Raw genomic sequence first — 15,376 nt, 5'->3', positions numbered from 1 at the left:
AAAGCTGTTTTGTAATCAAGTAGGCAATGAGTGGGGTGAAGGATGGTGAGTGATGGAGGGGCGAGAGTGTTTTGGATTTTGTGAAGCCTGGAGGAAACAAAAAAGATCATTGTGAAAAAGAGAGGTGCAATCCTGTTCCTATCCCAGCCCTTTACTCCAGGTTTAGCCAGATTGTTCTCCAAGCCATCAGTCCCCTTTGCAGTGCACAAGCCACGTTATTACCTTCATACAAATTTAGTCCAAAGCAAGTAAGAACTACAGATTTTAATCCTTGTGGACTATTCACGTGATAATTGGGCAAGCAAGTATTGCTTTAAATAGCTCAAATCATTGCTGTTATTCTAGTCAACTCCATATAGTCAATCAGGGGAGAGATTTTTGTCTGCCAGGTGTCTCACTGACCACCTTCAGGAGAGAGACGAGCTTATGGCATCTCCTTCCGACATTGGTGCTGTGCCCCCCTGCACCAGGGGGAAGGGACCGCCTGGACTAGGGGGGAGGCTAGAAGGATTCCCCAGCTACCTCAGACTATATTCTTGATTTGTGGTTGGGCAGTTTGCAGGTTTTACTTTCTTTAAGCCTTTCCCCCCAGGTGCCCAGCACCACCCTGCAGTGGCTATGGAAGGTGGCATCACCTGATGCAAAGACAACCATTGCTGGCACGTCCTGTGTCCGGTCCCTCTGGGACCCTGCCAGCGGTGGCCTGCCCCGTGGACATGACAATATTTAGGCTTCTGCAGGACGCTATTTTTACACGGCAGCAAAGTGTTGGCTCGCCTCCCACTTGTGCGTGGGTGCTGCAGGAGTCATCTGACCCCTGGGCGCGTTGGTGCCGGAGCAGCGGCTGCTGTGTCGGCACGCGGCTGCAGCTCCCGCTCCGCTCCCCGGCTGCTCCGGCCGAGCTCCTTGCTGCAGGCTGGCCACCCAGCAGCGGTGCTTCTCCTCGCCCTTCCCGACTCGCAGGGTGTTAATGCAAGAATGCCGGAAGATACAGGTACAGTGCAATGATTCCCAAGTTTTGGAGAGCCTCGACCTGAGATGACTTGTTTTTCATCTGGAGCTGTGGTAGCTGAATCACTGATACTGTTACGAGAGTAATTATTCTGTGTTTACGTGGAAGCGCAGCAGAGTGGAGAAAGATGGTTAAACATTTATTTTAAATTATGCTTCATATTCTTTTGATTATGTGAATGATGATTTGGAAATTATAATCATACTGGCACTTAACTGACAGCTCAATTTGAAAACTGTCCTTATTTATTTAATTTAAATTGACTTTAGGCTTTATATTAGATTGTAATGAAAAAACCCCCAGTGATTGCTTTATGCAGATATATTGGAGCGCTGCTCCTATATCCTTTCTCACTGCAGTCGTGCTAAACCCATACAAAAATAGCCTTTATGTTGCTGCAGTAATGGTTCTTAAAATTCAGCAGAGATTTTTCTAACTGCCTTTGGATTTGGTAAATATTTCATTATGATAATGGGGGCAGGAGGTTAGCTCATGCTGGGCTTGTTTATGTGATGTGAATATTGCACTGAGTAAACGGTAGGATTTGGAGCTCCTGTGGGCTGAGTACTTGTGCTGTGTTGCGTCTCTTCGGTATGGTTGTATCCATATCCTGCTGGATAACACCTCTCCTTTGCCTCTGGTCCCATAAACTTTGTAATCAGCAGTAAAAGCAGAGGTTCCTTCAGTTGTGCTGTCTGCCTGCTGTCCTGCATCAGCTATAGGTCTCTGTTCTGATTATGATCCATAGGAAGTGCTGGAAAAGGTATGCAATCCTTTCCTTCGTGCCGATGGAAAAGCACTGTAAAAGCTGTTGTTTCTAAGTAGTAGAAGCAGATGAACATTTCAAAAAGGACCGTGATTCTTGAATTCTTGAACCATGTTATTTTGTGGTTTTAGGCTGTACAAATTAATTCAATTAAAGAGATTTATTGATGTAAGATTTATTGAATGTGCTGGATTGCCTGTCTGATGGTATAGGAGCTAAGGGGAGAAGCAGCCACAGTGCTTTGCTGGAGGAGCCACAGCAGAGGTATTAGGAAAGAGCAGCAAGCATTGCTGGGGGAGCGGCTGGAGCTGCTTGGTGCAGTAAAGCCCGCTGGGGAAGCTAATGAGCTCGCGTGTGCTGGCGTGGGGACAGGTGAGCCCTCTGTACAGCCAGCGGGAGGGCTTGAGAGACTATGTGATATGGACATTCAAGGCAAAACTTCTCTAACTTTCCCTTTATCCTAGTGATCTGCTTTTTTTTTGTGAGATGTATGCAAGAAAAGGAATTGTGTTATAATGAAAAGACATCGTAAGCATGCAAATACATTTGAAACAGCCTTTAACATGAGCTGCTAGTTGAGAAATAAGGTAAACCAGGTTACCACTAGTTACTGTTGCAGGACATCTAACATGTCTGCTCCTTGGGCAGGTTTGGTGCCCGTCCATTTGGGTACACTGTGCTCCTTCTTGCCCCGGTGCCTGGACCACCGGAGTGCACGGCTGGGCACGGCTGGGGCTGGAGAATTGCTCTTCCCTGCTCCCGAGCACAGCTGGAAGGATGGATGGGGAAAGCTTGTAGAGCTCCTATTTCAAAACCACTCTTTTTCTCATCCTTTTCTGTGGAATGGACCGTTGAGGTCTCAGGCCCCCCACAAGGCTTTATAATGAATCATCATCAGTTCTTGGAGAAAAAAAACCCACCAAAACAACCCCCTTATCTAACGTAAATTTATAGCTCACACCGTGTAGTTCTCTGAACACTGCATGTGTTACTGTATTACTTATTCCTGTGTTATGTTGTTGTTACCCCATCGCCAGCGCTGGAAGAACTCCTAGTCACCCCATTTTACGCACGGATACAAGACAGGGAGGGAGCAGGGGCCAGCTTTAGGCACTTAAACCCATGAATAATGCTTCATGGGATATTTAGAGGCACTTAAAAGCTTGTTTCGTTTACTTTCATCTGGGTGTTTTTAAATCCAACCTTGAGTGTTTTGACTAAGGCCGCGCAAGTAGGGTTTGGCAAAAAAACAACTTGAACTTCAATCTTTAATTCCAGCCGGGTGCTGCTGCACTCATCTGCTTCTCCTTTAATCCTGCTCACAGAGGACTGCAAATTTAATTCCCCTCTGGGCTGCTGTGAACGACACCCACCCCAAATCACTTGGCACAGCATTTCGGCAATCAGTACTTATGCCCTGTTTCTCAAATACTTAGTGAGTAAATGGCATTTGGGTTGCATATTCATTTATTTTGATTTTCAGTAACCACCTCTAGCTATAGAGATGAAAGGTTTCAGTGTCAAAACAGAGAATTTTCTGCTAATTTATGCAGAATAATACCAGTTGTCAGAGCTGTGCATTTTTGGTTCAGAGTTGGAATGTGGCCTTTGCCTTTGTTGAAAAAGCTGAACATTTTTTATGAACTAAACAGCTGATATAGATAATTTTAAGTATTAATGTCTTTCTGATATTTGTATTTTTCTCAAACAAATGTTTTCATCTCATGAAGTGAATGTAATGGGTTGTGAAGAAGGGACATTCCTGGTGAATTTATAGAGGAGCCAGTAATACAGATAGTTGCTAAAGAAAATTGAAGTAGCTTTTCTGCTTCTGGAAGGGTGCTGTTGAAGGCAAATGAGACTATATTTGTATGAGCCTGAAATGAAACACTTACACTTTTTTAACCCAAACCCCCAGAACAGGATGAAAAAAACCAAAACACAACGCACAAAATGAACAGGGGAGGTCACACAGGCACAGAGCCCAATTCTTTTCCTTTTACTGTGTCCTTTAGGCTCTGGTTCTCCCCTATCCACCGGGGAACCTTGGTGAGGAATTAACACTTTCCTTGCATCGAGTGGTAATTGTTTGGATTACAAAACCTTGTTCTTCAGAAACAAAATATTTATTCACATATATGTTGTCTCTCCATTCAAATTACACCTTAGTTTAGTTCACAGTCCTCTTTAAAACGTCCATACTAAATATCAAAGACAGCCAGGCTGGATGGGGCTTTGAGCAGCCTGGTCTAGTGGAAGGTGTCCCTGCCCGTGGCAGGGGGGTTGGAACTGGGTGATCTTGAAGGTCCCCTCCAACCCAAACCGTTCTAGGATTCTGTGATTCTATTATTAAATTGTCATTTGGCCCTTTGTCATTTCAGGCTTCTGTAATCACCAAGAAAAGTAAATCTAATAAATGTTTTTTAGAGCATGGTTAAGTAATGTGGAGTAAATGGGGTATGTGGCCTTATTTGTATCCATCTATTGAACAAAGCAGGTGAAAGTCTTCATTATTAAACTTTGTATTTGAGGTTTGATCCAAGATTGAATGCATGTCCTTAAGCATGGCACTTCCTGACTTTTCAGTACGTGCTTTCTAAGCTCCGTGATGGCTTCTATGGATTCTTACACTATGTTAAAATTAAATACGCTGATTTGGAAAAAGCATTAGGACTGTGTCAAATTCTGCAGTTTCTGGCCATATCAGGCTTGTAATCTGCCATGAAGATTTCTCTCATTTGGCTGTCAGCCTGATAGCAAAGGGGTTTGTCATCCTCCACGTGGACTGGTCCTAGATGGGATCTTTTACCAAGGATTTGATCTCTCTCATCAGTTTGCTCACAGCAGAATGAAGGTGATATTTTCCATGCCGGTCTCTGGAGTGGAGCGTGACCAGGGACTTGCAAACATTCTCCCATCTACCACTGCCATCAGCTTGTCTTGTGCTGCTTGCAAAACACTCCTGTCTCAGCCAAATCTCATCCTCATCGCTGGCACCTCATCCTGGTCCCCGCTGCTGTTAAATCCTACTTAGTCTAGCAATTCTGAAGGAGCTGTGCTTATTCAAAGGGAGTGGTTTTTTGACCACATATTGTGGATTTTCATGGATCAAATGTATCTGTCACAGCGCCCATCTCTGTCAGGCTTCAGCCTTTACTCCAAATATTTCCAAAACCAAGATGTTAATGCTTTGCTTTTAACATTGAAAAAAAATACATTGTACCCTGTCCTTTTTTCTTACCTTTAGAAAAAGCTAAAACAGTTTGTCTGAAATTTTCCCTGAATAAATGAGCTCAAGAACACCAAATGTGAATAATGTATGTGTAAAGGTTTAAGTTTGGTGAAGTTACAAGCACACTGAAAACATCTTTGCTGTGAGTCTGGTGAGGCACTGGCACAGGTTGCCCAGAGCAGCTGTGGGTGCCCCATCCCTGGCAATGTTCAAGGCCAGGCTGGATGGGGCTTGGAGCAACCTGGTCTAGTGGAAGGTGTCCCTGCCCATGGCAGGGGGGTTGGAACTGGGTGATCTTTAAGGTCCCTGCCAACCCAGATCATTCTATGAGTCTATGATCACTTTATAGTTGCCATAAATTGTGTAGTGCAGCTTTGATAACAAGTGATACCACACTGTCCCCTCTTGCCTGTGATACTTAACACAAGTGCATGTGTCTCAAGCAAGCAGTATAGAAGTAAATCTGAGGAATGCTTCTTGACAACTTTTTTAACAAACCATTGCTAATTCAAGAAACCCTCTTGATCCAGAACTGCAGAATTACATACTGTGTAACCTGTTGGAGAGAGTCTGAGTCTTGACATCAGGAATATGTGAGCACTGAACATTACATTCAACAAGATTATTGGAAGTGATGTCCCCAGCAGACAGGTCTTGCACACCAAAGATGTGCTGTGGAAAGTGTTTGCTAGTTCGTTTCTTGCCATTTTTTGCCCTTGTCAAAAAGTAAGTGCAGTCAGATCTTTTTAAGGTTTAAGAATTGTGGAGATATCTCTGCTAGAGCAGAATGCAGTCTGGGAGAGAGGGAAATTTGGAGAATCGGGCATTCATTTGTATTTATTTTAGGAAGAAGTAATTTAGAGTTAAAAAGGAAATTTCTGTTTTCATTAAATTCTGCAAATCGGGGTATAATGTAAGCATGTAAGTTTTAATGAGCTCTTTAGTTATGAGCTGATGAGTAGACTCAGGTCTTTACACTCCATCAGTAATTCAATGTTTCACTCATTAAATATGCTGATTGTACCTTCTGCTGCTTCAAAGACTGGTTCTGATACATAAAGGTGTAAAAGTAGAATGCTGAAAACTATCATGTAAACATGTTTCCTTAATATGATTTGAAATGTGAGTTAAAATGTGAAGTTCGCTAATACAGTTGATTTCTCAAAATTGTCAGCAGTTGCAATTTCAACAAAAAGCAGAATATGTTTTAAAATGTTGGAACTTCAGATATCATTAATCACATCATTTTGTTGTGCTAGATGAAGGAATAAGTATTTAAAACTGTCTTCAGAAGCACAGCTCTATAATGAGCCCAAAGGCACTGTATTCCCACTGGGGTTTTCTGTGAAATACTGAGTAGCTTAGTTCTGAACTGAGAGAAGAGCAAAACTTTTCATCTGACAACCACGCATATTTTTAAATATGATTTGTGTTTCTTCAAGATTAATGGAAGAATTCCAACAGAAATACTACATCTTTTCATTTTAAATTATTTTTTAGCTGAGTTGTTGGGGTTTTTTTTGAATTATAAACCTTGATCCAGAGACCTGAAGAGAAGGAAACGTGTGATGTCATCCTGCCCTGTAGCTGTGAATGCTGAGACTTCATCCATTGTGAAAAGCAGAACTTTCTGTTTTCTGCCACTTTGCAGCAATTTTCAGTTAGCAACAATTTTCTGCAGCTTTGCAGTAAGTGCAGCATGGAACTCCCAGGTGCAAGAAAGCAAACAGAAAAATGAAATATTCTCTAGAAATTTGACAATATTTTCACTTTAGGACAATGAGATATGTTTGGTGTGGAGGGCTGCCCTTGGGGCTCTGCAGCAGTGCCCCTGGGTCCGTCCAGCACATGCTCTGGGCTGCAACTGGGACTCCTGGGCCAGGTTACTGCCCTGCCCGTGCAACACACCATGGCACGAGATGGTGGCCACCTGCATGCCTCTGCACTGGCCAGGAGCTGATGCTTCTGTTCAGAAAGCCTTGGACATGGGAAGAGTTGAGCATGAAAGAGAGTAAAACATTTAATCACTCAAATCAGAATTTTGTATTTCAAATGTAACTTTTTTTCTGGGTGTGGTCAGCTCTTTTAAAGTCAAGTCTTCCATGAATTAAGTGCTACAGATGGTGATGCATGTTAATAATTCTGGAGGGGGCAAACCTTCTTTATCCAGAGTTAAAAACTTTTAGCAGCTGCTCTACTAATTAACTCAGGAAAACAATCTGTTTCAGATTCTTACAGCATTGATTCTTTTTCAGGGTAGGTAGTTTGTTTTGGGAGGGTTACAGTAAAGAGAAATTCTCATGTCAAAAGTTAAGTATTGCAAAGTTCAGAGTTTCATCTGTTTCCTTTTGAGGAATAAGTCAGACCCTCATATTGGCTTAAACCATGTGTGCAACTTGCTCTGTGTCAATTTGGGCATCTGCCTTTCTATAAACTTCTAATGGCCTGTCATGCTGTGATGTTTTTATTGGAGATGTACTTAATTATAACCAGAGCCTCAGTAATAGCTCCAAAGTTCGCATTGCCTTGAGCAGGACTTTTTTGACAATCCCAGAATGTGTAATTTCAGCAGACAAGGCAGAATGCTTGTGGGCAGCTTTATCCCATGTAACTACTTGGGGAAAACGCCCACTTTACTTACAGGAGTAGGAAGTGCTGGTTTGGGCAAAACTTGCAGAAACTCCCCTGGAAGTCTGGGTGCGAGGCTCTGTATCTCACTGAAATACTGACCCCTTAAAGTCAGTGGATGTGGAAAGGCCTTTTAGGCTATCACCACAGGGTGCCTGCGGTGGGGATGAGGTGAGAATAGAGGAGGAAGAGCAGCAGGATCAGTTATTGGAGAACAAGAGCTGGATGATGCTCAATTGCTGATTTTGGTATCATCTGTTATCACATGTGTTCATAGTGACAGTACCATCACTGCCTCTCTATATCATCCCTACCTATGGTAAAAGTAACATTACTGTTGTTTTGTTGTTTTAATTAAAATCAATTTTGCGGGGTACCCCCTCCCCCTTTTTTTCTTTCAGAACCTTTTTTTCTGAAATAACAGCTCTGATACTGCAATAGGAATAGTAATGAAAGATTTTGGCCAGTCTGAGTTTAACCCTGACTGGCCAAAGTTACTTCCCAATTATATTTTTTTTTTAATGTGAATGAAAGAAAATGGTTACACAGCAGTGGCATTATCCCTTGACTAAACCCTAAAGGGAAACAATTCTGGTTCCCATTCATACTTAAAGTATTGGCCTGTGAGAGGTTGCTTCATCTTGACTGGTTGATTAATAAGTTTATTTTGAAGCTTTTTTTTTTTTTAAAATCCATCACTTTGAAATAAGCAATCCAACCTTAGAGTAAGCATGCCACATCACAGAAGAATGTCGTTAAATGCTTAAAATGCTTGATAATTTTCCTGTTATTAGTCCTTTTTCACATAGGAAAAAGCCAAGTCTATTGAGTTATGGTACAGCTCCTTTATAATTAACTGCCTTGATGTTTGCTGTCTAGACTCCTAAGTACACTGCAATAAAAAAATGATGCAAGTACTGCAGCAGAATTGCAAGAACATCATATCTCACCTGTTACACATAACACATTGGCATGCCAATTTATATTGCCCAATAAATGCAATTTCTAATTTACATCACAAGATGGCAGCAAATTTTTAAATCACTTAATATTTTGCTAACCCGGATAAACCTAATCTCTTGAAATCATGGTTTTCTAACAAAATGACAGCAACCTTTGTTTAATGATCAGATGTATGTGGTATTTACAGAGAAGTCAATGTTTCAGAAGTATGAACTCAAAACATCTACAGAAGTGTATTTCTATCTTAAAATCAGTTAAAAAGGTAATTGCTTTGAACTTTAAAGATCAGTAGCTCACAGCGTACTGGTTACTAAATCCCATAACAGGTATTTTGGATGAAAACAATAGCTTTTATCTATAGTCTTTGACTTACTGAAGAGAAAATGCAACAAATCATTATTTGAAATTCTTGACTTGATCATGTGGATTCTTTCCTTTATAAGCAATTCTGATTTATGTTTGAAATCTGCAGGCATGAGCTTTTCAAGTTCTGAAATGAGAAGCTTGGCTCAGATGGTCCTTTAGCAGATCTTTTCTCCTGTGCTGGCCGATACCAGAAGTTAAAACAGTTTTATCTGTTTGAATTGTTTTGCCCAAGGTGTTAATTGTCATTATTTGTAGGTCTCGCAGAATATGCACATGATGGCCTTTAAAAGGTTCTACCTTTTGTTTTCCCTTGCAGTTTCACAACCACAGGCTGTACATAGCCAACTGGAGAAGCCATCAAGTACTGCAATTCTCTGCAATAACTGTGGAAACCCATGCAAAGGAGAAGTTTTGAGAGTTCAGAACAAATATTTCCATATTAAGTGCTTTGTTTGCAAAGGTAAGTGTTTGTGACAGCTGTTCCTGTGAGTAGAGTGGTTTATTAATCCTTGTAGCACAGCCTAGAAGCACGAGCGTGGCTGTGGTCCCAGCTGTGTTAATGTGACTATTTCCTCCAGTTTGGAGGAAACTATCAGAAAGAAAACTGTCATTTTCTGTCAGCTACACTGATATTTTTATAAATCCCATGGGATTAAGTATATATTATTCAATACCTGAGTCAGTCTTTAATGAGTTAGATAGACAGGATTCAATGTTCAGCTCAATAATTGTGTTCTTTGCAAAATAACACAGCAAGAAAAACAAGCATAGTGCACTATCCTAAATAGCAAATATTTCAGTCATCTATTCAGAAGCAGAATGGTATTTAAAGCAGAACACAGCCTGTACGTACATTTTTCAAACTCTTTTAAAGCCATTTGGTTTTATGTTTTTATGGCAAATTTTATTATCAAATTAGTTTTTCAGACCTAACTTGGGAAGAGAGCAGCTAATTTTTTACTCAGCAGTCTTGTCTCCTGCATGAAGTCTCAGCAACATACCAGTATGCGCTCCATATAATTATATTGATGAAATCCAAGCCACCTTTTATACAGATCAGCTATGAGAAAACACTGGCGAGTCCTACGGAATGACAAGACACAATTATACATCCATGTTGTCACTTCATAGGGCATCTCCTTTTAGAGGTTTTAAGGCCACCTGCAAATGCAGCAAGCGGATTCTGAAACTATTCACTGATCCCAAATTTAGGCAGCGCAGAGGCTTTTTTTTTCCCATGCCCATGCAGAAGAAGGTGATGAATATACTGTAGAAGCTGCATTGCCTCTACCTGTCTGTAAGAGATAAGGAGGAGTTTGTTTGCTTCAAGCAGATCTTGGATAAAATGAGGAAAAAACCCCACTGTTAACAAGGAAGAGCAGGGTAGCATCTGTCAGCTATGCATCAGACTCTCAGCTGGCATGGGAGATAGTGTCAGAGATGGGTGGTTAAACTGCTTCTCAGTGTCAGGGCTCTTGGAGTACTTCTTTCTTAGTAACGATTTTGCTAAGTGCTAATTTTGCACACATGGTTGGGTTGTTCCCCCTCCCCCCCCCCCCCTTTTATTTAAATGCCATCATTTTTTCTATCACTTTTCAAGGGTTTCCATCAATTTGCTGGCATCCTTCTGGGATCTGGTTTTGTTTTGTTTATGGGGTTTACTTGTTACTTAAGAACCGTAAGTTGCTTTGTCGCGTGGTTTTACCGTGTTGTTACATGAGAAGGATTTAGGAACAGAACAGAGCACTGAACATACATTTCACTAACTAAAATTAAAGGGGGGAAAGAAATCAGGATCAGGTTAGGCAAATGTGATTGGCATTTTTAACCATGTGCTCAAATCAGTGGATTAAAAATACAGTTATTGTGTTAGCATTTAGTAAAAAAATGATACTGAGTTCTCCTGGTCAGTCGACCACTTACCTCCTTTCAGCCCTGGAGGAGAGTTTTGTGCCATGACCCCTGTTCTGAACCCCTTTTCTTGTCGTGCTGCTGGACTGTTGCGCATGGCCAGGGTGATGATCCTGGGAATATATTTACCATACAGTTGACTCCTCCCTGTGGTGCATTGATTTTGATGGTACTCAGCGGTGCAATTTGCCCCCTCTCACCTCATCTGCCAAAGATAGTGCCTTGAAAGATGCCGTGTGTCCAGCGTCTAGTGCAGCAAGACAGTCCAAGGACAGATAATCCTGTGTGTGGGCTGGCTGCATTGCCCTGCAAGGCTGCCTGCCTGCTTAGGTTGAATGCCTCTGTGTGAATTCATCTCAAAGCCTTCATCAGAAAACCTTAAATATTTGTAAAAGTGCAGAAAATTATGTTCCTTCTCACAGTATTTACAGATGTATGATGATGGAGACCACAAACTGATAATGAGCCCATAAAGAATGTATAGAGGGTCTAGAGAGGGAGTCTAGAGGTATTTGAAGTCTGTTTGAATGACTTGAACAGTGACAGATGATAGTACAGTGGAGGAATTCACATTTTTTGAATACGTGTGCGATATGAAACCATTTCCTTGGTAGTGTTGGATAAATTATGAAGTTTCAGGGGGCAGAGACATTTCATGTTTTCTTTTTTCTTTTTTTTTTTAGGGTAGAAAGGTAGTTTTATATATTACCATACTGCTTTCTGATTATTCCTATGGGGACTGTGAGTTTCATAATGGTAACAGCATATATGTAGGTGCCTTTTATATTTATATTAAATTATATAACCAGGGAAAGTTAGTATAAATCACTTATTCCTATCCAGTTCTTACATTCTCCAGGTAATGATTCTAAACAATTCTAAGAAAAGTTTTAAAAATAGAATTTTATTCAATTATTCAGAATTGAGACACACATCTAGATTAAAATTTTTAATAGCAATGCTGTGAACTTCTGCTAGTTTTGCTCAGTATCAGAGTTTAATAGGACTTACAGAGGTGTGTGGGAGTTATAAATAAGGTTTATACTCATATCTGTTTGTTTATATTATTTCCTGTTAAGGTGCTCATCTAATCTGCTAGTAGAAGGCTGTAGGGAACGTACCATCTAGCCTCACTTCAAATTTTTACTCAATCTTTACTTCAAAATATCTCCCATTTTAATCGGATTTAATAAAAATGCAGTTATAATAGAAATAGATGCCTTTGAAATAATATGGTAAAGATTTTATTCGTTAAAATTCAAGGTCTTCAGTTCCCATGTTTGCAAATTCTCTTACTATCTTTTACCGCTGTAATGGAAGCACCAAGGGAAATAACAAAAGGTGATAAAATATTGATGACTCACATGATCAAATTAACACAAACTGTGTTGTCTAGTTCCTTCTGAGGCTGTCTGTCAGGTCAGGACTGCTGCTCATACAGGGTATGGTGTTAGGCGAACACTCACTTGGAGCTTAATTACAACAGCGTAATTTAGTGAGCCAGCAGACAGACAGACTAATGCAGAATTGTAGATAGGAGAGATGTAGATGCTGTGTTTATGTTATCCTGGGTAGCCTCTTTGATCTTTCGTAAAGAGAGAAATTACCTTGTTTTAGGAGCGTTGGGCAGTATTTCTTTTTCTGTGATGTGATAGCATCCTGGCGTTTCCAAAGTAGCAGTAACCTATGTCAAATGCAGCATTTAGGAAATACTGGAAGTGTGCTTCAAAGCCCAATGTTTCTAGGCGCTGATATAAAATCAGAAAGTACACTTTGCAGTGTTTTATGTAGTCACTGTAGCAGATCAAATAAGGGACAATCTATAGTGCATTTGCAAATTTGCAAATAGTGCGTGCAAAAGTCCTTCAGCCTCCACCCTACTTAATGGGGAAATCCATGCAAGCCTGCAAAAAGCTGTTCTTTGTGCAAGATTACTTATATGCGAGAAGAACTGTAACTCATATCTATGGCGTTTACTGGTTTGGTAGTGATGAAATAAAGTAAGCTTGCAGTCGGAGCCACAGATTTAAAAACAAGACCACTGTGCTATATCAGCTTTGCTATGTATGTGTCTGTCTTGTTTTACCCCTAATCAAAATTCCCTGAATTGCTGTCTTGCTACGGATGCAGCACATGCAGTCTTCCATGCCAGCACGGCTAGCAGTTTCAAGTATATTCTTTTCCCTGTGATTTTTCACCTATTTGTTTAATTAACCTGTGAGAACATATCACATCTCCAGCGTAGAGCTGGGTATGTGGTTCTGTGGGTCAATGTTTCTGATTCCTGTGGCACTGCAGGTTCCTGGGAATTGTGAAAAAGCCCTGGGATGGATATATCACTTCTATACCTTCTGGTTTTTTTCAGTAGAACATACAACACAACCCAGAGGTATATAATTTATTGTGAAGCCATATTAATGGGATGGGCGAAAACACAGTATTTGGTGAAAAGGTTAAAAACATCAAGTAACTTGGTAATAGGAGTGATTTGTTTGTTAGATCAAATGCATCTGCTAGGATATAAATATGTTAAAAGCTTCACTGAGTAATCTGAGGGACTCGCGTTTGAACATAGTTAAGAGGTTTCACATTTCAGAATGGGAGTCATTTACGGGAAGCTCACTAGTAAGGTTTCTGAGTCCCAGCTTTTGGCCAAGTAGTAGCAGTTGATGGCATGTGTGGTATCTTAGCCACTGGGGATGAACACAGGGGCTCTGGTTCAGCAGACGCTCACTCTCAGCAGCATGCCCATCACTTCTCCAGTCCTTCAGGAGGCAACAATCCCAGATCATGTTAACTCAGTATAGTAGGGAAAACTATGCTTCTGACGCAATGCTCGCAGAGTCTAGCTTGGACACTATGGTGGGTTTGGGGCTGACTAACCAAAGTCATGGTAGCTTAATCATTTATTTTGCTGAAATAATGAGGTTGATGATAATAATCATAGTAATCGCTTTTGTCTGTGCAAAAGTAATTTAACAGTGGCTAATGGCTCTGTGTTGCAGTTTTAGTATTTTTGAACTTAAATTTTTAAAATAATTAATCACTAACTTTCTGAAAACAACTCAATAGTTAAAGCATGAAAAAAATTCTGGTCAGTTAGTGAACTACCGTAATCACAAAGTAATTGCTAATTTTTCTTTTGTTTTAATCACGTTCTTGTTTCAACCTTTTTTTGTATTCATAAAGCACATTCTGCAGCCCCTCATTGTCTTGGTCATATACCAGCCACATCAGAAAGCTTTATTTCATGGCATATATTTCATTCGGAGTCCAATGAATTATTTTTTTTAAGAGTATCTTTCATTAATTTACATAATATTAGTAAAGTGTTGTGGAAAGGACAGGGGAGAAATCACAGTTACAAGTACTGGTAAAGGGATATCTTCCTAATAATTCCCTTCAATGAAGGTTCACTAACTGTCCACCACAGGAAGCCAAGATTCTGTTAATTTTGTTTTCCAACTTGATTTATTTCATTTAAAGCACAAAGATTCTGGGGTTTAGGTTTTTAGGGTATAGTAAAGCTATACATGCTTACTGCTGTGTTTATACCAAAGATATTACATAATACTCTTGCTTTATTTTCTTACTAATTATATTTTTCTTTAGTCTTTTCATTGCCTTGGTTGTCTCCATATTTGCATCCCTCTAGTCCCAAGACTGAGAGGTTATACTAGAAAATGAAGTGCTCATTAAAAACCTGGAGAGGGTTTTCGATGAAGTAATTGCTGAAATTTGTGAGGAATGATCCAAACAGCAGATACGGCCGCGTGCAGAAGATGTTTGCGTTGCAGGAGGGTGGTTCCTAGCTGGGAAGAGAGAGGTGCCTGGGCGAGGTGCTTAACCATGCTGGGAATGCTGAGGTAGATTTAGACAAAGACACCAAACAGCTGGAGAGTACTAAAGATCACAGTGGTTGAAAGCAAACTAGAACTGAGATAAAACCGAATGCATTTAAAAATTATGCCTGATGTTCATTAAGTAAAGTTTTGGATGGTAACGTAATCTTTGTAGGCAGTAAAGATATTGTTCATGTAAAGGTTTGAGAGTACATAATTTCAGCCCGCAGTAGAGGAAGTCATGCCCATGAAGAGCCTGTAATTCTTTTAGGGTAAAGCTTTTCCCCGCATGAAAAATACCAGTGCAAGGATGCCTTTATGCAGGGGGGCTCTCTGTCCATATTGTGGTCTTTCACACAGGGGCACAGGAGGGATACAGCCAGCCTGCTGGAGTAGTTACTGGGTGTTTCCGTGCACTAAGGTGGTGTGAAGCCTGCGTGGAGACCCAGAAGGAGTTGTTGAATAAAATTCATCATTGCCCCAGTGGTGTTATTCCACCTCCTGCTTTCTGAGACTCATTAACATGACACCATCTGCCATATCTATGTGTAGTCAGAGCAAGCACGCTTAATTTGCAAACCTGTAACTGACACTCAAAGCACCATTATGAAAAATCAGAAAATATTTAATGTTGTTGCTTTACATGTTTAAAAAAA

General features: G+C 40.5%; 1 protein-coding gene across 9 annotated transcripts in view; it reads left to right on the top strand.

Moving 5' to 3' along the window:
• ABLIM2 (actin binding LIM protein family member 2) overlaps nt 1-15,376 on the top strand; it is a 143,613-nt gene that overhangs the window by 30,691 nt on the left and 97,546 nt on the right. For 8 of the 9 annotated variants that reach the window (XM_037385557.1, XM_037385523.1, XM_037385492.1 and 5 more), the window contains exon 2: nt 9,284-9,427. In XM_037385557.1, coding sequence (XP_037241454.1) covers nt 9,284-9,427 — 144 coding nt within the window. Of the gene's footprint in view, nt 1-843; nt 995-9,283; nt 9,428-15,376 lie in introns of those variants that run through there. The other variant, XM_037385501.1, reaches the window with a different exon arrangement.

This window comes from Falco rusticolus, chromosome 1, assembly GCF_015220075.1.
Source record: "Falco rusticolus isolate bFalRus1 chromosome 1, bFalRus1.pri, whole genome shotgun sequence".
Taxonomy (NCBI): Eukaryota; Metazoa; Chordata; class Aves; order Falconiformes; family Falconidae; genus Falco; species Falco rusticolus.
This window is presented reverse-complemented; position numbering and strand designations above follow the sequence as displayed.